The sequence below is a fragment of the Vidua chalybeata genome, chromosome 21, assembly GCF_026979565.1.
Source record: "Vidua chalybeata isolate OUT-0048 chromosome 21, bVidCha1 merged haplotype, whole genome shotgun sequence".
NCBI classification, from domain to species: Eukaryota; Metazoa; Chordata; class Aves; order Passeriformes; family Viduidae; genus Vidua; species Vidua chalybeata.
The window spans coordinates 6,343,581-6,369,536 of record NC_071550.1 but is presented as its reverse complement, the minus strand read 5'-3'; the positions used below and the strand labels follow the sequence as shown (position 1 = coordinate 6,369,536).

Here is a 25,956-nt window from a genome sequence, read left to right as displayed (position 1 = left end):
CAGAGGGAAAAACAAACAGTGAGATCTGGCTGTGCTGGGAGGCATCCAAGGTACAAACCTGCAGGCAGGCTTTTGGACTCCCTGTCTTCCTTTCTGCCGGCAGCAGGACATGAAACCCAGGGGTAAGCATTTCCAAAAAGTGATGGGGAGCTCAAGAAAGGACGAGTGTCTGCCAAGCCAGTTGCCCTGACAGCAATTTCCAGCTGGGCACCAGAAATCATTGGTCATTCCAGAAAGCCTTGGCCCAGAGCCATTCCCTTGCATCAGCCCCAGCAGATACTCCCACAGCCCCTCTGGAGTCCCTGCTCCACCTGCACCAGCCCTGGGTCCTGCAGGACACTGGCACACCCATGGTCACTGTGCCTGAACAATCCCAGAGCACCCACGTGGGTCCATCCTCTCCCTTCCACATCAGTGCTGAGCAGCACCTCCCAGATTTTCGTGTGAGTAGACAATTCCCTGCTCACCAGCTGCTCTCCTGGCTCCCCTGGGAGCTGGGGCAGCAGCTCATGTGTCCTGCTTGGCTCCAACCAGGGCAGGTGTCAGCCACCTGCACTCTCTCCTCTTCTCCTCCGTGATCCCATTTATCCCTTCCCCATCTCCATGGACACTTGGGCAAGGCCCCTCTCTCCAGCTGAATTCTAGCCAGTAAAGCCAGGGAGAGACAAGAGAGGGTTCTCCCCTCCCCAGCAGAGGCTTCCACTCCAGCTGACCTAGACAGGAGCTGTTTACTTGGGCACAGTGTGACTGCAGGGAGGGTGGAGCACTGTGCTGTGAACACAGAGGGCATTGCTGGCGGCTGCCATGAGCAAACAAATACCAGGAGCTATAAAAAGCAAAGGTTACCCTCATTCCTTTGGCTTTCCATGCTACTCTCTCCACACAGAGGCTTCCAACACTTTGCTTTCATAACAGACTTTATACACTGGCAGCATTTAGCTCAGCTCTCAGAGGAATCACAGGAATGGATAAATTCCCATCCAGCCCTGGGCACGGCCACTGCTGGAGGTGGCTCATCCCACCTGCACACTGGGAACAGCCAAGCCAAGGGACAGAGAGCTCCCAGTGCCTCTGCACATCCCCGACAGCCCTGGGGGGATCTACAGGAACCCCAGCCCTGCCTGCTGCAGGGAACCAGGACAGCAACCCAAATAAACAGCATTTGGTCCCCTCCAGGTGGTGGATTTATCTGCAGAGGAGGTGATACACACAGACCCACAGACAGCCCTTACATGCTGCATCACCCTCTGAGCTCTCCCCTGTGTAACCTCCACCCTGTTCAAACACCTTTTGAACACCTTTGAAATACCTTTTAAAGTCACCATTTCAGGGCTCACCGTGCCTGCACAAAGCTCATCCACTGTTCTCCCTCTCTTCCTGGAAAGACTGATCAAGGCACAATTTGCTCCTAAAAGCCTCCAGAAAAATCTGCTGATTAAAACTAATAGATGTTTGATGCACTGTTGATGTGTTGTTTTTAACTAAAATGCAGTACATTGCGATGTTTTGGGCAACACGTTGCTTCTGTTAGAAATTAGCATCATTCAGTATTTCTGTTGTTTGTTTGTTTGTTTGCTAAAGGAAAAGGAACTACTCACCAAAATATGGACCTCAGCCCAAGGGGTTACACAATTAAGTAGTTGCAGAATCTGAAATCTCAAGCATATTTAATGGCCTGATTACAAGAAGAAGAAAGAAATATGATGTTTCCTTGCTCTCCAGGCCATTATCTGGAAGTGCAGCGGGGCAGATGCAAAATTCAAAGGCATGCTGGTAAGCAGCTCAGTATGTTTGGCTGGTAAGCAGCTCAGAATGTTTGACTTTTAAAGAGCTTTTCACAAGACCCAACATTAATCCAAACGTTGTCACAGTGTTTAAAATAAGCGCAAACAAAAAGCAGCTTTTTATTATTTGCTCCTGGCTGCTACTGCTATTCCTGTAAGAGGGCAGGGACAGGCAGGGAAAAGCATGTGCTATGGGGAGGAAAATCTGATGTTTAGCCTGAAAACACATCTTTTGGGGATGCAGCATTATGAGCAGGGTTTTGTAGGACCAGGCATTTGAGCTGCATCATCTTCACCCTCCCTGGCTTCCTCCTGGAGTTCAGAGAGCTCTGTTTGACTCCCTCGTGTCCCTGATCCAGCCTTTTTCTCAATGACACCCTCCTCTTCCTCCCTGCTTCCACACAGACTCCCATTTCATTTCTTTCAAGGAGGTTTATTTCCCCAGTGACCCTGCTGGAGCTCAATTCAGCATTTTGGGGCACAGTCCCTTGATTTTACTCGCTAGCTTAGAAATAACAGGAAAGAAAGCTTTAAAAAGAAGGAAAAAAAAAAAGACTGTTTGGAAAGTTTGGTTTGAATGCCTCTTGAACAGACCTTTTCTCAACATGTTACACATGGCACAGAGCCAAGTCCTGCATGTGCAAGAATTAAATCACTCAGCAAATATAAAGCTTTGCCTGTGGTCATTGCTTCCACAGAATAAAGCCCCCTTACAACACTCCTTTTTATAGTTCCAGCCCAGCAAAGTCTGTCAGACACTTTTTAAAGCAAAGGTCAATGATATAAATGCATTGAAACCACAAAAAAAAAAATCCTGTTAACAGACCAATTGTGCCCATAAAAATCCAGAAATTTGAAAGAAAAGACCCACAGTTTAATACTTGCACAGTGAGAACTGAACTGGATTTTGAGTATCAGCCAAGAATTTCTTTTTGGGGGGAAGTGGGGAAAATGAGGGGGATGGGAAGAGGAAAACGTTTTGATGCAGCAACATCAATTACTCAGCTCCACTTCAGATGATGATTAACCCCTCTGAGGCCAGACAGTGTTCAGCTCTCACAAAGAATTGATACAAAGACGTATTGGGATAAAACCAGACTTCCAGTTACCAGAGTCTCCTGCCAGCATTGGTTTCTACCAGATTTTTATGAATTCACTCACTGGAGACTGTGTAGGTGGTGTGTATCACCATCACATCATCCATCAACTTTACAGATGTTTCCTACTGATTAAAACCATCACCAGCACATGAGGCACTGGCAAAAGGAGCAGGCAGTGATTGCTGGTCAGGGCACAGCCACATCCAAGGCTTGGATCCAGCATGGAATGATGTGACCCTCTGGGGACAAGGGCCACATGCCAGGTTTGGGACGCCCCCAAGGCAGGAGCTGGTTCACCTGAGCACCCTCATCCCTCAGGGTCCATGTTCTGCCTCAGGAGACAGCCTAGAGCTGGACTAGGACACAGCCACCCCAGGCAGCAGCATTCCCACAGCCATGGGGCAGGGCAGTGTAAATAAAACATCGGGGCAGGGGACAGCCTACACACCCCAAATTATGTCTGCAAAAAGCCAGCCTGGTTTTGTTTCCAGCCCCCACAGCTCCCTTCCACTCCTCTCAAGGGGAAAGAGACGCAGGATCCCATCACTTGCCAAGAGATTTGTGCCACTGGAGGCAACCAAATGTTCCCTGGGGTGGGATTTTACACAGGACTGCGGCTTTACAGGTACAGAAGTCAAAGGGACACACCAGAGACACCCCAGCCCTCCCCTGGATACTGGTAAAGAGGAGGACTGCAGACAGTTCTGATCCCACCTGGAAGTGTCTCAGGAGCAGGGCACAGAGGACAGGGAACAGCCCCTGAAGCCACAGAGCATCCTGCAGATGGTTTCCTGCCAGGTCTGGTGGCTGGGGAAGGACACGGTGAGGGGCTGGGCTTGGGAGCTTGGGCAAGGCCCTCACTTTGCACTGCTCAGCACAGACTGCACAGGAGCTCAAGGCCTCATCACAAGGGGAAAAAAGCACTAAAGTATCTGTGACCTGAGACAGACCACAATGTGCAGCCACATCTGCAAGGGGTCTCCACTCCTCCTCCACAGAAACATCTTGATTTTAGCAGGGACATGACAGGCACAAGATGGATGGGAGGATGAAGGACCATGGCCTTAGGGGCTGTTGGGAGACAAGCTGTGCACAGTTAATGGTCTCACAAAAAACCCTCAGCAAGCTCCAATCATTCCTTTTATTTTTTTTTTCCCTAAGGAGGAGGAAGGGAGAAATTAATTTTGAATATATTCCCAGACAACAGAAAAGCCTGGATGCCCCAGTCAGAGCCCAGGGACTCCCTGGCCATGTCAGACCCAGGCCAAACAGCACAGCACCAAGCTCTTGTGCCTTGATTTTCTAAACGTAAGAGATTGGTAAGATTTTAGGGCAGAGAAGGAGGGACCTTCCATGGGTCTCAAACCATGCCCTGCAGGTGAGCCATGCAAAACCTACAACAAGAGTTTTTCCAAATCCATTTATTGTCTTCCCCTTGAAGCACGGAGCACACGGCCACACCCTGCCCAGCTCAGCATCTCCCCGAGCAGCCCCAGCAGAGCTGCGCAGGGCACACTGCCTAAGGGGAAAGTGAGGGCTACACCAGCCCTTCCCTGGACATCTCCAGGTGGCATGTCCAGCTTCACCTGTCCCCTTGGGAAGCCCCAGTGACAGCAATGCCCCTCAGTTGTCCCAGCAGGGCACGGGGTGTCCCTGCAACAGACACAATTCACAGCAGCGACGGCGCTCCCTGGGAACGAGGGAAATCGCGTTGAACCACGAGCATCTTTAAAACAAACCCCATGAAAAGGCTTTGTCACACTTTGATGGGATAAGACAAAAGGATTCTGCACAAGATTAGGAGGATTCAGAAGAGATGTCTCCAAAAATGGTGCGTTACTGCAGCGAGCCAGGCTCCTTTAGTGCTGATTTTCTGTGATGTCTGACAGCAGCCAGGGGATAAATCTCTCTTACACCTTCCTGGGCAACATGGAAAAGTTCACATTTGAAAGCTAAATGCTCCAAGACACTTTGGTGGGAAAGCAATGTTGTTAACACTCAGAATCACAGAATCACTTAGGTGGAAAAGGCCTCCACAATCACTGAGTCCAGCCTTTGAGTGATCATCACCTGAGCACTGAGTGCCATGTCCAGTCTGCTGAACACCTTCAGGGATGGGGACTCCACCACCTCCCTGGGCAACCCCTTCCAATGCTTCACAACCCTTTCCATGAAAAAATTCTTCCTGGTGTCCAACCTGGTGCAGCTTGAGGCCACATCCTCTCATCCTGAGGATACCAAGAACCCTCATAACCCACGTGCTGACTTTTCTGTCCATCAGTTATTGAATATCAGCACGTGGGGAAGGGGAGAGCAGGAAAAAGCCCCACACTGGGTTTCTCCTCCCCACTCCCTCAGCAAAACCCAAAGCTGCTGGTGGCCGAGGTGGCTCTGTGGGAGAGTCAGTGGGGCCAGGGCCAAACCCTGCACCAGCCGCCCGCTCTGAGCCCCTTTGTGGAGGGCACAAGAAGCAGAGCTTTATGGGGGCCAACACTGGCCCATTGTGTGCCACATTCCTCACTCCGTGCTGGGGCACGGCAGCTGTTTTGTAGGGCAGCCCTCGACAGAGCGGGGACACTTCACAGCTCTGAAAGGCCACTCTGTAAATGTCAAAGGGCCACCTTGTCTGGCCACCGCCGCCTCCGCGGCCCCAGCTCCCCCGCCAGGGAAAGCCAGGAATCTCCAGGAGGGCTCTGGAAAGCCAGGAATCTCCAGGAGGGCTCTGGAAAGCCAGGAATCTCCAGGAGGGCTCTGGAAAGCCAGGAATCTCCAGGCTGGGCTCTGGAAAGCCAGGAATCTCCAGGCTGGGCTGTCCCCTCCAGGTGCCCTTGAAGGCAGGGGAGGGGGCAATGGAAAGTCCACACTGGCCTGGAGAGGGAGCTTGGATGGGGTCCTGCACAGTTCCATGGGCAGAAGCCTCACTCACAGCAAAGTCCCAGCCTCAGCTGGTGGGTGCTGGTTTCCCAAAGTAGCCTCTGGGGATCGTGTGCAGGGATGGGCCAGGGACCCTCAATGCAGAGAAGGACACATCAGTGGGGATGCCAGGGGATGGGGCTGGTCCCCACTGAACACATCTGTTTTGCCCAAAGGGGTCCCTCCATCCCCCAGACCTCTGCTGGTGCCTCTGCTCAGGCAGCAGAAGACTCAGGGTACAAGCAGGGCCTGAAGTACACGCTGGGCACCACCCCCAGCCAGAATTTAGCCACAAAAGCTTGAACAGTTGAGCCCACATTTCTTTTTGAGGGCAGTCACTGTTTGCCAGAGCAGCAAAGTTTGCAACAGACAACACAGGAACAGCAATGCCTGATGGAAAACCCACAAAATAACAGGATTTCTGAGAAGCCATAATTACCATAGGGGAGATGATAACAATCCACCTTTCCCTGCTGCTGTGTCCAGTCACTCATTCATTTCCCATTCCTGTCTGCAACTGAATAAAAATGGGTTCAGGTACCTTTACCTTCTGGGGGGAGAGAGGAGGAGAGCTAATCAGATGTAAAGGATGTGAGGGGCTGGAATAGGGGAGAGATTTAGATAATTAAACCATGCAGAAAAATAGGCTTTAACAGGGTATTCTTCTGCTTTTCTGACGTCCACATGTAATAATTTCCGCTACAAAACAAGATCTGTTCTCTGCAGAGTGATGCTGACAAGGCATTACTGGGAGATAATGAGCCACCAGTTGTGCTCATCCAATCTATAAAAGGGAGAGCAGGCTTTTTAAAGAGAAAAGGGGGGTTTGGCTGGTTTTGGGGGGGCTTTAAAGCACAAGTCCTTGAGGATTTCAGCTCCCAAGGTCACATCTCCAAAGGGGAGAAGTGCCTGATGTGGTTTACTGGACTGCTAAAATACAGCAGAAAGGAAAGACAGATCCCACGCAAAAGAGAGACATTTCAGAAGTGTGATGACACTCTGCACACAGAAAATGAAGATTTTATCTATGCAAAACAAGAACTCCATCACTTCCCCCAAATAACCTCCAGGGTCTGGGATGGCCAGCAGCCCTGCAGGCTGGTGAAGCTCCACAAAAACTTTGAATTTCAATGGACCTGCATCTCCTGACCCCTGAAACCCCCCCCAAATCCTGCCTCACAGGAGGTTCAAGGTGTGCCCAGACTGTGCCACACCAGGCTGCCCCCCACAGTCTCTTTGCACCTTCCCACATCCCACCAGCTCCACAATCCCAGTGTGTGGCTCCCCCTTCCCAGCTTCCCAAGCCCCCTCAGAACCCCCAGCCCTTATTCAAAGGTCTCAACAAAGCACTTTGTCCAGTGCTGCTGACCTCACCCTCAGCAGCCAGGCTCTTCCAAATCCCCACGAGCTGGGGTCACAGGATCAGCCTCTGCACACAGAACCCCACCACAAAGGCAGCACACAGGGACAGCCACTGCCCTCCCTGCTCCAGGGGACAGCCATGTCCAGATGCTCCCAGGGACACTCTGCCTTCACTTTTTTTAACATGAACACAAAGCCTGAGGTCCCCTTGAGGGGGCAAAGCATCTCTGAATGAACACTTGGGCATTTATATGTGTGCGTTATCACTTTTTTCTCCCTCTTTTTTCACTGGAAATGAGTGACAGGAGCTCTCTCCCACATGACTTATGCCAAGCCTGCAGCACAAGCCATGCAGGAATTGGGATCACAGGGCTGTCTGCAGCCAGCAATAAGGAAAAGCTGCTGGACCAGCAAAGAAGCAGAGCACTGCACCCTTGGGCATGGGGTTTCAGCCCATAGCAACCAAAGGAGAGCAGGGTTCACCTTCAAGCTGTCTGCTGGAGCTTCTGCTTCCCACTGCCCTTCTACTTGTGCAGAAACTGAGGCACAGGCAGAGGGAGCAACTTAAACTGATCCACAGACCCCAGTTTAACAGGCATCTGTTTGCTCTAGGGACAATAGCAGCATATGTGTATGATTAGTTTAGAGCTTTTTAAGGGAACTGGAAAAACCTAACCCAGTTTAGATGGTTAACCTGGGTTTAGGTAAGCCATGTGGCAAAGCCCTGTCAGGGGAGGTTTAGGCTGGATACCAGGAAAAGGTCCCTCCCCCAGAGGGTGTTGAGCACTGGAAAAGGCTCTCCAGGGAATGATCCCAGCCCCAAGGCTGCCAGAGCTCCAGGAATGTTTGGACAAAACTCTCAGGCACAGGGTGGGATTGCTGGCGTGTCTGTGCAGGGTCAGCAGTTGGACTGGACGATCCCTGTGGGTCCCTTCCAGCTCAGAATATTCTGTGATTCTGTGATCCCTAAAACCCCCAGCAGCCACAGCTCTCCTCTTGTTCCCTGGCACAGGTACCGCTGCATCACTTTTCTCCCCTAGAACCAGGACAAGTTTAAAAAACAAAACCTCCCAGGGAAGCAGGGAATTGAGGGCTGAACCCTTCTGCCAGGCAGCAGCATCTCTTAGCAGCATCTCTGCTTCACAGCTCCAGCCCCCGTTCACATCCCAAACCCACAGGAGCACCCACGCAGGGCCAGCTGCTCGTGGGCTAAACACGCTGCCCCCACAGCTTCAGGAAAGGAAGAGCCACACACACCCAAGTGCTGGGCTAGGAAAAGTTGGGATAAACACCTCAAAGGAGGTAAATCCAGGTCAGCCCTCCTGCAGATGAGCTGGGTCACGCTGGGCAGTGTCTGCAGTCCCACGTGGGGATGGGCAGTGCTGCCAGCAAGGTAAAAATAAACAAACCAAAAACTGCAGAGTCATCTGCCATCTCCTGCTCCCCAGGAAGGGGAGGCTGCCTCATCCAGGCTGGCCTCGTGCTGCCTGCAGCCCTGGTCCTTCAAACCCCGCAGCCAGAGGCCAGGTTTACATGGAGAATGATCTCAGTGTGTGCTTAGAGAGCTGTGCCTGCACAGCTCCTCACGCCAGGGCACGAGGGCTGCAGAACTAAAGGCTTTCTGAAACCAAACCTCCTTCCCTCACCCTGTTCATCCCAGGTCTGTGTGCTGGCTAACGCTGCCCTGGCTCAGCTGGGGACACGGGTGGCACTTTGGGCAAAGCTGCAGGGGGTGCAGAGGGCCAGAAACACCGTGAGGAGCCCCAGTGCTCCCACTGCTGCCCTGGCTACTGGGACTGGAGACCACCAACCCCAGCCTGCTCCTGCTGCCTCTGCCCTGGCTCCCTGCCCAGCCTTAGGGAGCCAGAGATGAGAGTTCAAGCACAGGACTGCTCACATGAAGGAAAAAAGGGAAAAGAATTGTACAGGGGCACAAGGCTGGGAGATGTGGGCTGGCCAGCCTGGGCATGGTGACCTTCTCCAGCAGCAGTGATCACTTTCACTCCCTCCACCAGGCTGGGAGGTTCTGGTTTCCTCAGAGGACACACAGCACAGCCTTCAACTTGAGGGGCCCAAAAGATGGTGAGAGATGCAGCTGGTGGGGACAGCTCTTGGCTGGGACCACATCCCCATGGGCTGAGGCCACTGCCAGGCAGCCTCCCCACTTGTCACTGTCCCCAGAGCTGTGCAGCAGGAGCACAGCCCTTCCAGCCCAGCCCGTGCACCCACATGAGTCACCGTCCTCATTCTCCACCACTCTGACCTTGACCATGGCCCTTGAAACTTCAGCTTCTTTTCTCCACCCTTCCTCTATGGACTGTGAACACTTCCAGGCCACAGCTATCTTTAGCAAGCATCTGCACCACATCCAACCCAAAGAAATGTGCTTTTTTCTGAGGTTTCTAGGCGTTAACCACAGCAGGGACAATTTCCTCCCCCTCCCCAAGATGTGTCAGCCCTCTCTGAGCAGCCCAAGACTCCATCCAGCCCCTCAGCAAGCTCCAGCCTGAGCCACACACAGATTTTCATCTAACAAAAAACCCACTCAAACCAGAGCACAGAAATGCTCTGCCATCCCACAGGGGGATCTGTGTGGATCTTCCTAGATAATCAAATTTAAACCACCACCAAAACAGACCTTTGATTAGCAGCCATGGAGCCCATTCACAGCGACAGCATGTCAGGTCAATGTTCACTCCCAAAATCAACTCTGTGCCTCAGGAAAGGGATTTTTTTTTTAAATTTTTGTTTGATGGTCTACATTTGAGGTCTAGTTAACAAACAGGGGACTTGGGTTGCCATCTGGCCAGCCCAAGAGCGTGTTGAGAAATAATGCTGATAATCATCATATGGTGGTGCTTTAAAAGGCACTTTTACAAAAGCCTGGGCGAGCTGACTGAAACCCAAGAGGGATCTTTGTGTGCCCTGAGGGCTCAGCCTTTGGGCACTCTGCCCCTCCAATCAGCCACCCTTAAAAAGGGTCAGAGTCCAAAATCTCTGCTGCTGTTTCACCCAGAGCCCCACTGGAACAGCCATGGCTTTCCTCTGAAGCCTCACACAGGAATTTGCTTGTGCAAGTCGAGCTGGGCTGGTGCTTTATTAAATAAATAAATAGTACAACTTGCAGGATTTTCCATGTCAACAAAACAGTAGCTGGTTCTTGGTATTGGGCAATGCCTGCGTGCCTCATTCCTGAGCAGAGATTGCCCGAGGGACACTACTGCTCCTCCAGGGACTGCTCAGCAGCCACCCAGGCTCCCAGCATGAGAGCCAAAAATCCCTTCCTGGGTTCACACACACATTTCCCTGCAATGGGCTCTCCCACCCATCAGGCCAGATCCCACTGCAGGGATGCCCCACACCCCTGGTGCCTGCCCCCAGCCATGCCAGCTGCAGACAGGCAGGAGCTGTGCCAGCCCTGCTGCCCACTTTGACACAACAGGAGCAAGGGGAGCACCTGCCCTGCTGGCCTTTGTGTCCCACTCCACATCCCACACACGTCACTGCACACCAGGCTGCCCATCTCGCAGCCCTTCTGATCCCCCAGCCCTGTAACACAGACAACTGACCTATTTTTCCTCTTTTTAAACACCCAGAGGTCATCTCTGTCTGCAGCAAACCCCTCTGAGCCAGGAAGGGAAACAGAGTGATCTCTGTTAGCAACATCCCCCCTCCCCAAATCTCCCTCCACATCTTGCCCTGTGCTGTCTCTTCTGAATGGCTGAGAATGAGCATCTCCCACATCCCTCCAGGCTGTGCAATGGTGCTGAGGACAGGCTGGGGAGGTCCCTGCTGTTTCTGGCTCCACGCAGATGGCTCCAACTCCACCTCATTCTCCTTCACAACTCAGAGCATCTCACCTGAAGCTCCCAAGGGCGTTCCTTGGCTCATCCCATGCAGTGAAACATGGGGAGATACCAGACATGTCCATGCTTCACCCACTGCCCAGTAACTCAGAGCTGAAGCAAGAATGCTCCCTTCCAGTTAACCCAGTTGCTCCAGCAGCACTTTCCCCCCTCTCCCAGTTCCCAAAGATAAAATTTGCCCTTTCTGCCCAATTCGCCTTTCCAATCTGACCAAAATCACACTTTCAATTCTGTGGCAAACCCCGATGCTTCCAGGCACATCTTCCCATACCTAAAACAGCCACTAAAAAAAAAAAGGTGATAAAACTTCATACTTTCCACCCTCAAGAATCACCTCTTTTAGTAAGAAGGTCACTTTCCTCAACTGAGTGCTACTTTTAAATTCTGAATTATCAGAGCTTATGCAAGCAGAAAAATGCAGCAATGAAATAAAAAGGAAGGACATCAACAGAGGGTTTGGGCGTTTGGGAAAAGATAATGTATAAAATAATTACAGGCAGCATGTCCCTGCAGAGCATTCTGACTCTGACTCAGCCCCTGTCCTGGCAGGGAACTGCAGGTGTTCAACACACGCTGAGCCCAGACCCAGCCCTAGAAGACAATAAGGCAGCAGGAGCCTGGGAAGGGTGGAAGTTGCTGCAGGGTGGTTGCTGAGGTCTCCTCCAAGGAGAGACTTTGAAACTTGCTGTCCCCATGAGCACAAGTAGAGAGCCAGTGGGTCAGGCTGCTGCTCGGTGTGATCTTGCAGGAATAGAGATCCCCTCGGCTCAGCCACTGTCTCTAATGGCTGGCAGATCACTGCTTGGAAAACCATTGCATGCCAGCTTTTACAAAGCAAGATGGGAGGGTGGGTGAGGTGAAATGAAGAGGAACACATTCATTATACAAGAGCTCCAAGCATCAGCTGTGGTGGCTGTAAACACCAGGCAAGGCAGGAGCCGACTCTGCTGTCGGGCCGCCGCTTCCAGCCCAATGCTCAGCAAGGGCAGAGCACAAAGCTTTGCCTGCCTCTGGCATAAAACCCATCCCTTTGGAAAATAAACCCCTCCAAAGCCCCCGTGCTCCACCCCAGCCTCCGCTCCCCTCCCAGCTCAGGCTGCCCAACAGGGACTCACAGATGCACAAGGCACTAGGAGAGGTTCTGATCCATGTGACTCCGGAACACAAGTCAGCTCCCTTGGGGGCTGCCAGGGTTTTTGCCACAACCACTTGTATTTTTATAATTCAGCTCTTGAAAGAGGAAGAATAATCTTCATGAATTTTTATAAGACCAGCTTCCCTCCTGCTTATTTTTTTTCCTTTTAAACACCAGCACAGACGACAAGACCCGCTCTTGCCCAAAACCCAAACCACACCAAATCCCGGCGTTACTCACTGGTCACACTGCTCGCTGGTGGCTCCAGCAGGGCTGCAGCTGCAGGGCTGGCACTGCTGGCCACCCTGCTGGGGGAAGAAGCCGTGGGCACAGCTGTGGCAGCGCGGCCCCGCGTAGCCGGCCAGGCAGAGGCACTGCCCCGTCGTGCGGTTGCATCCGGCGCTGCCCACCGAGCTGCAGTTGCACAGGTCTCCTGCAAGGGAAAGGGAAACAGAGGCACGGAATCACAGAACTGCAGGATGGTGTGGGCTGGAAGGGGCCTTAAAGCCCATCTCATTCCAACCTCCCTGCTGTGGGGTGGGACAGCTCCCAGGCTGCTCCAAAGCCACAACCAACCTGGCCTTGGGACACTTCCAGGGATGCAGCCACCACAGCTCCTCTGGGCACCCCTGGCATACCCCCATCATCACTTTAAGGATGATTTTTGCTTTAAAATGTTGAGATGATGGACAAAAACCACACTGGGAACACCCTGGGGTTTGAAACACCACAGCTCATGCTTGAAATCTCTCCAATGAAGAGCCACAAGATTATGGGTATAACTACCCAAAATACATCTATATGTAGCTGTACACAATGCCTTTATGTAAATACACACACCCAGCCACCCTCATGGTTGTCTGACTCCAGGAGCTGACAAGCAATAACTGTAAAATATCAGGATAAAATCAGCAAAAGGTTGCAAAATCATCAATTCTAAGAGCCTCCATTCCACACCACTGGAACACCCCTGATTTACCACAGAACATACACTGACATGACAAACTGGCAGCAGCATCTCCCACTCCTGAAGAAGGAATACAGAATCTCCTGAAAATCCACCCTCAGAGGAGCATCAAGTGCATGAAAACTGCACTTTAAAAGCTGTGGCAGAGCTGGAGGCAGGACAGAGACCTCCACCACCTAAAACAGACCACCCTGAGTCCTGTGGTGAGAGGGGACGGCTCTGGGGACCCAAACATTGTCTTTGGGGACGCTGTATTTCCAGGGGTGCTGGAAAGCATGCACTGAACAGCTGCTTTTTTAGAAGAGAAGTGAATCTTTTGATCAAGTGATGAATTCCCAGTCCCCCTGCACGTTATTTCTCGTAATACTTTAAAGCCCCAAATGCACTGAAGAGAACAACTTCTCCCTGGCAATTTGTTTCTGCCAAGAGCTTTATCTCCGTTCTTTCATTGCAAAATATTTAGTGCCTTAATAATTTAAAGTATTTTTCTGCCAAGACTGAATTATAAACAAGGATTATTTGCAGAAATAGTGCATAAAGCATCAGGGGCTTTACACAACTGCTGGTGTTTGTTATTGCCTGAGAAGAGCCAGTATTCAGGGCACTTTAGGGAGAGGGGAGAGGCCAGGTCCCCATCACAAGAAAACTTGACTTGAAGCTCTTTTCCTTGTCATCCGTGTTCTTCTAACACACAAAGAAATGTGAGTTATTTAGCTTTATTATTCCACCATAGGATCCCCACTGAAGCCATGTTGTCCCTATACACCTGTGAAATTGCACCTAAATTTTCTTCAATCCAAACTAACACATAGGACAAACACCTCTAGATCTGCAATTATCCACTTCAACAGCTACTTCACATAATGAACTAAATTCCCAGCTCAATTATCCAAGCAGAACCATATTGATTTGGGCACTTGGGCTTCTCTCTCCCACCAGAGCAGAAACCACGAAAACTTGTTGAGCAAGAGCACTCTGGAGTTTGTCAAACACGCATCAAAACAAATCTCCCTTTCAGAACTCAACATGTGGTGCCATTGGACCTGCCAGACTTGATTAAGGAAATAAAACAAGCATTGTGTCCGTTCTAATGGCATGGGAGGCACTGACAGGGCAGGTCCCACACAGGGGGATGAGCAGCTCCGTGTGGAGACCATCCCTGTGCTCCAGGAGCAGCAAAGCCAGAGCCACCACCTGAGACCATCCTGAACTCCAGATGGATGGCTGGATGGAGAGGGCAGGAGTGGGGCAGTGCTTGAGGATGGTCCCCATCAGCATGATGGAGCTCTGCCCCACCACTTATGCTCCAGCAGGATGGCAGCACTTTGAACCTGAATCTGACATCGCTTTCCATCCAGTGCTCCTGCCCATCAAAATTGCCCCAATTCAGGTCAGGCTCTGCATTAGCTGCCAAATTCAACAGCAGCGCAGACACCACTGCAATGCCAGTGCCCCAGGAGAGAGAAATGCTGCAATAATCCAAAATAACACTGGCAAAAGCACTTTTTCCTTGGGAGGCTGGTGGAGCCTGGTTCTGCTAGTGATGAGGACAGGAGCTGAGCCTGTCTGCTGTGAAATCACCCCAAGTGCGTGGTAAGGCACAACATCACAGATCCAGAAGTTGTCTCCCAAAAGGGTCAATTCCTGAAGACCCTACCTCCCCCAACCACCCCAGAGATCTTTGGGAAGGGATGGTGGTCCCAGGTAGGGGGACAGCATCCCACATGGCCCCTGACCCACCCCAAATGCATCCAGCCCAGCTCACACGTGGATGCAGCCCCAAAACGCCCTGGAGCTGCGTGGGTCGGGCAGTGGAGGAGATTCAGACAGCAGCACTGAAATCTGAACTCCATCGAGGTCAAGGGCTACACAAGGATGTACCAGGCTATGAAAACACGAGGCCTAATTTAAAGGACACTTTGTTGTCCCCACAGCAGCCGGGTGGCAGAAGGCACGAACAGTCCTCAGCCAGAACAGGAACTGATAACGAACACCTGCCCTGGGCTCCGGGAACACAGCGAAGAGGATGAGCACTACAGAAGAAAATTAGGGAACGTTGTCCTGGCTTCTGGCCAGAGCCTGGGTTTTAGGAGCCTTTATTCAGTTTTCTCAGGCTGATGTTTTGCTTTTGAAGATAACCTTCAAAAATAGCTCACTGAGAGCTTTTGTGAAGGCAAAGGAATGAAGAGGGTGGATGACCCCAGGGCTGTCCCACTCCAGACTGCACAGTCATGGTTGGAGGGCTGTGCTGAGGTTGGGCTAACACCATCAGCAAGGGAGCCAAGGGCAAAAACCTCTCAGGGTTGAGGCATTGGTCCAAACTCTGACTCTTCTCAGTTTGCTATCCTGACTCATCCTTGCTCTGCCTCAGTTTCCCCATCTGAGGGTGTTCCCCTGCCCCCCAGGGCCTCCAAGCCCTACTCGTCTCTGCCTGTTCCCCATTGCTAAACCATGAAGGTTCCCTTCCTTCCCCACAAAGCACTGCACTACAGCTCAAAGCAATGGTTATCACAGATAAAACCCACCACCTTTGCTCGGGAAGGGACTGACAGGCTTTAATTAATTAACAGCCTAATGATGTTTTGAGGTCCAAGAATAGAGGCACCATAAAAAACCAAACACATCTCTGTTCAGGGACAATATTTCACCTTCACTGGTTGTTGCTTAGAGGAAGGTGGACTGGAAGGAAAGGTTCCTCGTTTGGGAAGCAAGGGGCACACTGCTGTGCAGAGACAGATTTAATAACCAATTTCAGTTAGCCCCAACCCAAAATCTATTAATTTTTAGCATACAAAAGCCGTAAGTTACCAATAAACTGGAGAATAGATCTTTTATGTTGTATTGGATCCACACCATGGCTGTAAATAGCACTGACACAACCAAGAGCCTCCAGGTCTGAGGGCACCCTGTGACTCCTCAGTGTGACCACCTCAAACTCTGTGCCAGCTCCCCCATCCACCCCTAATAAAGATCTCAGCCCCCAAATCCCATCCCAATGCAAACCCCAATTCTGCAAATCCCAGCAACATCCCAGCCTGTGCCAGATCCATCAACACCCCACATCTCTTCCTCTCCCTCCCCTCCTAGTACTTAAACAGGGCTTGTTCTGATGTAAAAATCCTTCCTCAAATTATTTTTTTTCACATCCTTTCAGCTTTGTGGTGTTTTAAGTTTTCACACATATTAAAACATGATTCCTCCTCCTTTCCAAGCCACTTAATGAATGAATAATTTAGAAAACAGGTGAAATATTTACAAAGGGTAAAGAAGCCAACACTGTGAAAGGCACGAAGGTCTCTGTGAAACCACATTATCTGGGGACATCCTGAACCAGTGCAAATCCTGAATGAGCTCACCTACTCCCTGGGAGCCAGTCTGGAAAACCCAAGATGCACATTTTTGGTTATAAGAACACGCAGCTGTGAGAGCAAGCTGTGGAGGCCCACAGATGCTATTTATTGTCCTGCTGCAAAAGCATCCCCAAGGAGACAGACATTTTCTGTTCTCCAGACTAATGTAAAGGGAAAAAAACCAAAACATTTCTAACCAGGAGGTACTGTTGGGTTTCAGAAGCCAGAGGTGCAGCCCTAGTTTGGCACCTGCAGCTCTGAAGCCAACACAGCCCAGTAAGAACCTCACCTTCCAAATACTCCCCAGATATCCCACTGGATTAAACCACTGCCCCCAAAAGCATCCCGTCCCTGGAAAGGCTTTGTTTTCATATTAATTTAGCAGTTTTCCCTCTTCCCCAGACTTCCTTCCCAAATTCAAGCCCTACCTTCTCTTCCATTTCCCCTTCTCAATCCCTCTGCAGGCACCACTCCTGACAAGACAGGAATAGAGGGATCAGGCAGCAGGTTTAAAAATCTATCCAAAGTGATTTCCTTTCCCCTTGTAATTAAATTGTGAACTCATTGTCAGGGGATGTTCTGGCTGCCAGAAATACCTATGGCTCCAAAGCAGGACTGGAAAAGCTCACAGAGGACAGGTCCACTGGTGGCTGTTAAACACAGGGATCTGGAGGAAGCATCCTGATGGGAAAGGCCCTGAAACTCTGTCCAGAAGAGTCAGGATCATGCCTTGTCCTCTTGGCCTTTCTTGGGTGGGTGAAGCTTTGCTCTGAGCCAGCCTATCACATCTATTTTCTCCTTGTTTGCACTGCTCAGGGATGGCAGCAGCTCCAGTTCTTCCCCTAAACACACCAACCCCCCCTTAAAGAGTTAGACACTGCTCCTTGCAGTGGGAATTTCTCCTCATTACAGCCAAAGGCACATCTGTGCTGCACCATTGCTCTGTCTTTCCCCTTGCCTCTCAACAGGCTCTTTCCCTTCCCCCTGAGAAGTCCTTTCATCCCCTCAGAACAATGCACTGATGTGCCAAACCTGCCCCAGCAATGGGATGAGGGACAGTGCTGTTCCAGCATGGGATAATGACAGCAGGCATGAGCCAGCTGTTAAAAGGGAAGGTCCCATCCTACTCAGCATTTATAAAAGAATTCTCTGAGCTCCAGCCCATCTCTTCCACGTCTCTGATGCACCCTGTCAGGCTGGTCCAGTCCAGTCCTGGACTGCAATTTGGGTTCAGCTCCATCACTCCCCACTTGGATGCAACTCCACTGATGCTCTGAGTGCAGGAGTTATCCCAGTGCAAGGATGCTTTGACCTCCAACCTTTCCCCAGGGCTGCAGCAGATCTGAGAGGGCACAGCCTGGCTGAGCTCTCACCCAGGGAGCTGGGGAACATCTGTCATGGGCGAAGAGCTCCTGCAAGAACAGGCTAGAGAGAAGCTGATGCACTGTAGCTTCCCAAAAAGAGGAGTTCTCCCAAGTCCCAGGACTCATTCCCATCCAGACAGCACTCAGCACAAAATAAGAGTCAAACTCTTGTGTCACGAAGGTGCACTGAAGTGCTCAGACCTGTAATTTACTCTCACTTGAGGCTACAGTGCAAAGCCAAAGTGGTAGGAAGAGTATCTCTGCCTATCCCCCAAAAAATTTGTATACACATAGGAGTGTCTTGTGTTATTTTGCATTCAGTTTATTACTGAGTGCACCACGTTCTGGGCACTTACAGCCTCCATCAAGCTCCAGGCTCTGCAGAGTCAGGTGCTGATGGTGAAGAGAATTTTGTTCACATTAATGCTGTTAAGAGTATTACAGAGTCACTTGTGTTGTTCCATAAAAGGCTTTTACAGGTCAACAAGGGCGAAAAGACAACAATTTCTCAATTCATATACATGACTTGTAATGTCATTAGAAGATTAAACACATCTGTTGAGGAATATTGTATCAGATTAAATCTCTCACTTATCACTTGGAAAGAAGCACAAAGCCAAGGTCCCAGCTTTGGGGTCACCAGCAGCTACACAAGCACTTTTTATCAGCCTGAAGCAGACAGGTTGGGGCTTCAGCCAAACTCCAGCTCAGCCTCAACTGTGTCAGCCCCCTGTCTTTCCAAAAGGCTCCCCACCAGAGCTCACAGCCCTCCTCTGCCTCCCCAGCTATGAGCAAACCAGGAGCCTGAGACCCTCCCCAAAGGTTGCTCACGCCCTGGACTGCTTATTTCTATTCCTTCCCTGCACCTGCAATGCAACCTGCAGGCATGTGGTTTCTGAGGAGTTCCTGAAAGCTCCTCCACACAGAGCAATTTTGTTGCTTTTTCCTCCTTTTTGATGCTAAACAAGTCAGCAACCTGCGCAGAGAGCTTTGAACCTGCTCATTCCCCAGTAAAGCTGCATCAAAAGTCAGACTCACGGGTGGAAAGCTGTCTTGGGAGACTAAAGGATAAAGCCCTGTAAACATCAGGGGGGAAAAAAAAAGAAAAATATGGATTCTGATTAACTTGGTGCTCCTGCAAGGGGAGATCCCCAGCTCACAGCTCTGCTGGAGCACAACACCTGAGGAGCTCCCATGGATGGGACAAGGAGCTGTCAGGAGAAGCAGGAAGGGTCCTGGAGTCATTAAGATCCAGGTAATAGGGCAGAAAAGCTGTGCAGGGGGGATTACACAGCTGCAGCTGAGGAATTATTCATTCCTATATAACAATAAGTTTCCACAGGCAGACAAACCCTCCGGGGTCTCTTACGAAGCAGACTGTGCACAAAGAGGAATGTGGCCCTAAAATGTTTATGATACAAGAAACTACAGTAACTTCAAACAGACCAAATACATACTTGAGGATTAAAAGCTCCACAGTTAAAAAAAATGAATCCAAGCCTTTTAATTAATTTAAAAATAGTTTTGTTGGCATTCTACTTTAGTTGATTAAATTTTCCCACTAATATTTCCACAAACGTCTGCAACCATATAAATATTCCATGTTTCTGTTTGAAAATCTCTGTATTTTTTACCACCCAGTGTGTGACACAGCCAGCCCAACTCTGGGTTTAGAGATAAACAGGGTGAAAACTAACTTTGGCAAACACCTCCCCACCAGCACACAGAACCCTGGCAGCTCACACCCTCCTGACAGATAGACTTGCGTGGCATCTCTCAGGAAACTGAATTGTTTTGTCAGCAAAATGCTTTCACTGGAAGATCAAGACACCTGACATGGGATGGGGCTGGGAATTTATGAGCAGATTCCAATTTTAGTCTCTATCGACCATGGCCCGGCAGAGAAAGGGATTATGAAGAGCTGCATGAATAACATGAGCTACAATCATCTGCTGAAGGCTCTGCGTGCTCCAATTCCTGCAAAAAGTAATTAAACTCACAAACTTTGCTCGGTGCTTTGGGGAGTTGCAACTAATGAATGAACACGTTAATTTATGGAGATTTAAGGCTCTTCAGAGAAAACCCTGAGCAGGAACCATCCTTCCAACTGTTTGCGTTTGGGCTGTAAAGTTGTGCTGTGTGGATAACCAGCAAGAAAACAGAGATGAGCTGGGGGATGAGCTCAGGTAACACCCCTTGATCACATCCTACCCTTCCCAGCAAGGCTCCCAGAGACTCCTTTGGGCAAGACCAGGGAGAAGAGGGTCAAACCTTTTGTTTGAGTAACAGCTGGGTTTGCTGCTCACACTCATTGCTGAGAAGCAAAATTTTCTGTTCCTGCTGCTGCTGGCAGAGCCCAGGCAAGAGCAGGTGCAGCAGCACAGCCCTGCCTTCCCAGCCACCCCACACTCCCAGGGATGCAGCAGAGCAGGGACTTTGTCCAGCCTGCAAGGAACGATCTGCCCAGAGACAGGAGCTGCACATTTGTCTGACACAATTAAGCTACTTCAAACCAAAATCCATTGCTGCAAGGCATGCAGCATTCCAGAGCCTTCTCCCTCCAGACCTTGCCTGCAGATACAACAGATCCTCCTCTCCCAAGTCACTGCAATCAACTCCTCATGCTCCCAGTGTCAACTTCAGCTTTGGCAGGAATGGATGTGACCTCCAACCTCCTCCTTCCAAAGCCAGCCTGGGGCTGAGCACCCATGGAATACCCAGCCCGAGAGCTCTGTGGGTGCTGCTGAGCAGGGTTTGTCATCCCCAGCCATGGCTCACACTGCTTGGGAGAAGAAAAGGAAATGGCCAGGTCCAGGCCGCTGGAAAGCCATGTTTTGCTCAGTACAGCAATCACAGAGTAGGTGGTAACACATCTGCTGCAGTGCCATCAGCTGCTGAGGGGAGGGGAGTGGTGAGGATGGTGACAGCCTCCCTCCCCCCATGCAGGTACATCATGCACAAGCTGCAGGGCTGGGGTCCCTTGGGAGTTTCCCCAGGGAGGTGGCAAACACACACATGGTCGATCTCACTGCAAAGCACAGTGCTTTTTTTTGTTGTGAAGTCATGATTCAATTCCTTTACACCACCACAGTGTAACCAGGTCCTCACTGGTGTATGGAGGGAGCTGCAGCTTTGCCTCGCTGACCTTGGGCAGAGCTATCAAAGCTCAGCCCACCTGGGATGAATGTGGTAAGAAGTTATTCTTCCTTTCTCCCTCATTTACAGCACTCTTACACTGGGAGAGAAGACAGAACAAAAGCAAGGAGACGCCAACAGCAAAGAGCACAACCCATAATTCAATATAAAAATGCTTGGAAGTGCATCCTCCTCCAGCAAAGGAGTGCTCTGCATCTCCTGGAAGCAGGAGCTGCTCCTCGGATGGCTGCCACAGCCCCCCACCCCGCCCTGGGGCACACACAGCCTCTGGGGATGGTCTTCACCTTTAGGGGCAGCACAAACATCAGGCCCAGGTTTCTCTCCAAGCATGCAGGAGTGATTTTTGAACTGCTCTAATCACCCCCCAGGCCAAGAGTGCACTCAGAGGGAGACTCTGGACACCCACAAGAGGTGGAAGATGGACCAAGGAGGGGGTCACACTGCTGTGAGATGAAATGCTCTCCACACAGGGAAGGGGCTCATCATTCATGGCTTGGCACACAGACGGCAAGAGGCATTTTTACAACTTTTTAAACCTTTTTTTTTTTTTTTAATGAGAAAGAGAAGGAAGACTTGCTTTGGAGGGTTTCAGGCTATTTTATGTCTAAGCCTGTGGTGAAAATCTGGAATGAAAACTTTCATCAGTAACTCCAGCAGGTGCCCAGGGCAGTTCCTTTCAAGATGCAGCTCCTCCATCCGAGCAGCAAAGGGACAGGCCCGTTAACAAAGGCACCTTTTATCCACAGTGTTAATAAACACTAACTGAAAGTGGTAATAAAAAGAAGCTTTCCAGAGCCTGAGCTACGACCCCAGTTCATCTCAGCTCTTTGCATTTTCAAGTTTGGAGATGAAGCAAAGCCCCAACAAATCCCAGGATTCATTCCCAATACACATTCCTAATTCTTCTCTACTCTAAACAAACATATTTAAATGCAGACTTTTATTCATCACAAACAGCAAAGTATCTTTTGTTCCTCTCTCACTCACTTTAAAGGCCATGCAGAGGAAGGGAGACAAGAGAAGAAAACTCTTTGACAGCCTGCAGCCAGCAAGTCCTGCTCCCCTCACTGCTCCCGAGCTTGGTTCCAAGTTTAATAAAGGTGTTTTGTCTCCTTGCTTAATAAGTGGAATTACCATAGCAGAAAGCCCAGCGGGGGAAAGGGATAGCACAGAGCATGAGTAATCACAACTGGTTTCGGGCAGGTTTTGCCATTTGGGTCCTGTTTCAAGGTTATGATGACATAGTGCTATGGGCTGGTTTGGAGTTACCATAACTCCTGCCAGACAAGGAGTTGTAAGTTACAACGTGCTGCAAGCAGGGAGAGCTGCTGGGACAGAGCAAGGAAAATGTCCGAGCTGGGAAGAGAAGTTTCCTGTTCCTTATGTTTTATTCCCTTATTTTATCATACAGCCTTGCACTTCTCCTGCTACACTTGCACAGGACACAGTGATGCCAGCTCACAGCGAGTGACTTAAATTCCCACGTTCAGAACTTGTTTCACACCTTTGTTCTCACCCAGCACCTGCCAAACTGGGTCGTAGATACTGCAGCCAGACAAAATTTGCTGGCAAATCCATGGAGGAGAAGCCAAGCTTTCAGAGAGGGAACTGATATGGGTCAGGACACGTCATGGAAAAAGACACCTGGATGGACAAAGTCATCACTTATCACTGGAAACAGGGGACTGCAGCAGATCCAGTATCATCTGCTGAGGACCTGCTGAGTGGGAGCAGCCAGCATGGTGCAGCTCAGCTGTACTCCAAAACTTCCTCCAGCAACTGCAGCCATGGCATGAATTCAAAGGGCATAAATCCCCCCCTGCACAGAGAGCAGGGGCAGAGCCCACCCGCAGGGCTTTGAGGGCAGCTGCCAGCCAGCCCCTGCCTCCCCCTCACCTCTGCTTGGAGCCCCAAGCCCTGCAGCACGTGGATGACTCTAGTCAGGGCAAACATCAGCTTTTCATCCCCCTCTCCTTAGTCACTGTGGATGGACACTGCAGCTCCATCCTGTCCCAGCTCCTGCCTCGGCCACGAGGTATTTATTACCTGTATTTATTTCCAGCAATAGCTCTCCTACCAAAGGGAAATGTTTCCATTAAACAGCACAAGTTCAGCAACCACAAACAAACAGTAACTTAAAGCCTAAGCCAATTCTCTGAAACCTCCACAATAAATACCAGGTCATTCAGAGAAGTACAACAGACAACAGCCCTGTCCCACAGAACACCCAAATCCTCTGTAACTAGGCAAAAGCCTTAAAAGTGTGACGGGAAGGAGGGAGGCAGCCAGGCACAAGGGTTTCAGGCTCCCTGTGCAGCACTCCCCATCTCACCCACAGCTCAGGCACGAAGCTGAGACCAAGCCTGAGCCAAGATGCTGAAACCAAAGTAGTGATTTGCAGAGCCAGAGCTGAGCCCTCCAGCATCACCAAAGGGGAATTACCTTTGGCAACAGCAGCACACTCAGTCTGGGGCTGGCAAAACCAAACCTGATCCCAAGCCAAAGAAATGCTCAAAACCACAGAGCTTCCTCTGCAGCCAATGGGACAGCTAGGAGAGGCTTGTTGACATTTCTATCTTGACCATTTCCTCATTTTTGAGGGCTTCATAATGACTGGTTTGGCATTGCAGGAGGAGGAGCAGTGCCTCCTCTTCCACCAGCTCTGCTGTCAGAAAGAAACAAGGTGAAAGGAGGATCTGAGTCCCACGTGCAAAGAGGCATCCAAAATCCTACTGAAGCAGAGAGCTGCCAGTACCTGACACAGCCCTGAGACTCTAGTTTGACAGGGCACCCACTGCACCCACTGAAAATATCAATATATCACCTGGAATTACGGTTATACAGGTGGGAGAGATGCCAGCTCTGAGGCAAAGTTCAGTACAAAGCTCATGTACATCCTGACAGAGGACACAGGAGATCCTCTCAGAGGGATCACAAAACCATGGGTGGTGAAGCAGAGAGAGGAGAGCATCAGCTCTCTAGTCCCTGAACTTGAACTCACCATCCACACACTTCCCAGAAAGATTTTAAGGGGTCTGTGAACCAAAAATCAGGGAGAGCCACTGCTCCAGCATCCCCTGACACCAAACTGAGGTGCTGGGGAAGGCTCTCTCCTGTCATTCCATCCATCCCAAACAGCTCGCTGCCTTCCGCAGGGAAGTCAGTACCACTCCTGTAACTGACTGTCCCTTCAGAGACTGGTCCATTTGTTGTTTATCTTTCATTTTAAATGGATTAGACATGTACAAAAGCTTCCCTTGGAAAGGAACTACCAAGATGTGAAAAGGATGGGAAGATCCAACTGCCAGGCGTCAGCACTAATCCACGTCAAAGGGCACACTGTCAACAACTCACTGTGAACTTCCAGGAGGAAAAAAAACACTTAGAATAAAATAGTTAAGACCAGATAAATGTTTGTCATTCATTATCTGGAGTCAAACTTGGATTTCTCAACAACACAGCCAAGACAAAGCAAGCACACTAATAAGAAAACATCTTTTCCAGGGAGCTACATGCATGCAGCCTGCCCTTGAAGGGAGAAAGGCTGGAGGCAGGTGAGGGCTCTGTTTGCATTTCTCCAATAACAGGTATTTAGTTTTCTACGTCACTTCGCTTTATCATAGCCTGAAACCTGGCCGAGCACCCAGCTCCACCTCCCCATCTGCTCCCTGTGCCAGCTGGCCCAGGGGATGCTGAGCCAGCCACAGCAATGCCACACAGCCCAACAGCTCCCCAGACCCAAACTGGGGCACCCCCAGCCCTGCCCAGGAATGGGGGCATTGCTGGGAAACCCCACAGGGCAGATCTCAACGTGACATGGACCTTCACAGGGAGGGGAGTGCTGGGAGCACTCATGTCCAAGTCAGGTAGGGAGCTGGAAAACATGGCAAATTCCCCCCCAGATCCTTCTTCAAGTATTGGGACTGGGAAAAAACCCACTGGCCATGGCAGGGAAGGGCAGAGCACAAAGCTGGGGAGGCTCCAGCAAAGACATCGCCTGCACTGGCAGCAAGTGAGCAAACACCCAGCCCAGGCAGGAGCCAACAGGTCAGGGTGCTCCATTTCAACTCCAACCACCTTCCAGCTTGGACAAACCACTGGAGCACATCCTCCTTGGGATCTCCTGGGGTTCCTAACTGCAGCCAGCCCAGCTCCCCACAGAGCAGGCTGCAGTTTGGGCTGGGAAGGAAGGGGAGCATGGCAACACCTCCTCCCGCCCCACAGGCACTGCCAGCTGGGGCATTGTGCAAGCTCCCTGTCCCCTCCCAGCCAGGAACGCTCCAAACCTGTGGCAGGGTGAAGGTGTGGGTGCCTCTGCCCCATTAGTCACCCATCTGCCATCAAGATGTGTTTTGGGGAGGCAGCTGGCTTCGTAGGGAAAAAAATCCCAAAATCCTGCCTGCTCCCTCAGAGCCCAACATGGTGCATTCATCCTGGTTTTTTCCCCCCAAATAACTGCTCAAAAGAGCGTGTCTATTTTGGGGCAGAGGAAGAACACCCTAAAACCCAGTCTATAATGTTTGCTTTGGGATAAAAGGCAAGAGCTTTAGCTAACAGAAAAAAAATGTAATATATATATATACTTTTTTTTTTTTAATAGAGGGAAGGAAAATGGAATCATTGAAGTTTTCATAGCCCAAGGAGCTTTGAAAAATTTGGAGGGAAGGAACAGAACATCAAGTTTAAACTGTTTTCAATGGAAAAGCCCATTAAAGGCAAAGGGATCTTTTGCAGGAAGATATATATTTTGCTGATTTTGACAAAAAGGACTGATCAGAGGAGGGGAAGAAAAGGTTTCATTTGAAGGTTTTGAGCATTGCTTTTGCACCTTCACAGCACCGCTCATGAAAGCATCCTCACAAACCTGTTACTGCTGGAACACAGCGTGCCCAGGGAGAAGGTAGATCTGACCACGTGCAGGGTGAGGGCAGGGCTTTGGAGACAACCCTTGCCTGTGCC

At 50.4% G+C, this 25,956-nt stretch overlaps 1 protein-coding gene across 1 annotated transcript in view; it reads right to left on the bottom strand.

Moving 5' to 3' along the window:
- MEGF9 (multiple EGF like domains 9) overlaps positions 1-25,956 on the bottom strand; it is a 48,876-nt gene that overhangs the window by 13,304 nt on the left and 9,616 nt on the right. Inside the window, exon 3 of the mRNA XM_053962502.1 lies at positions 12,401-12,593. Within this exon, the coding sequence (XP_053818477.1) occupies positions 12,401-12,593 (193 nt within the window). The remainder of the gene's footprint in view (positions 1-12,400; positions 12,594-25,956) is intronic.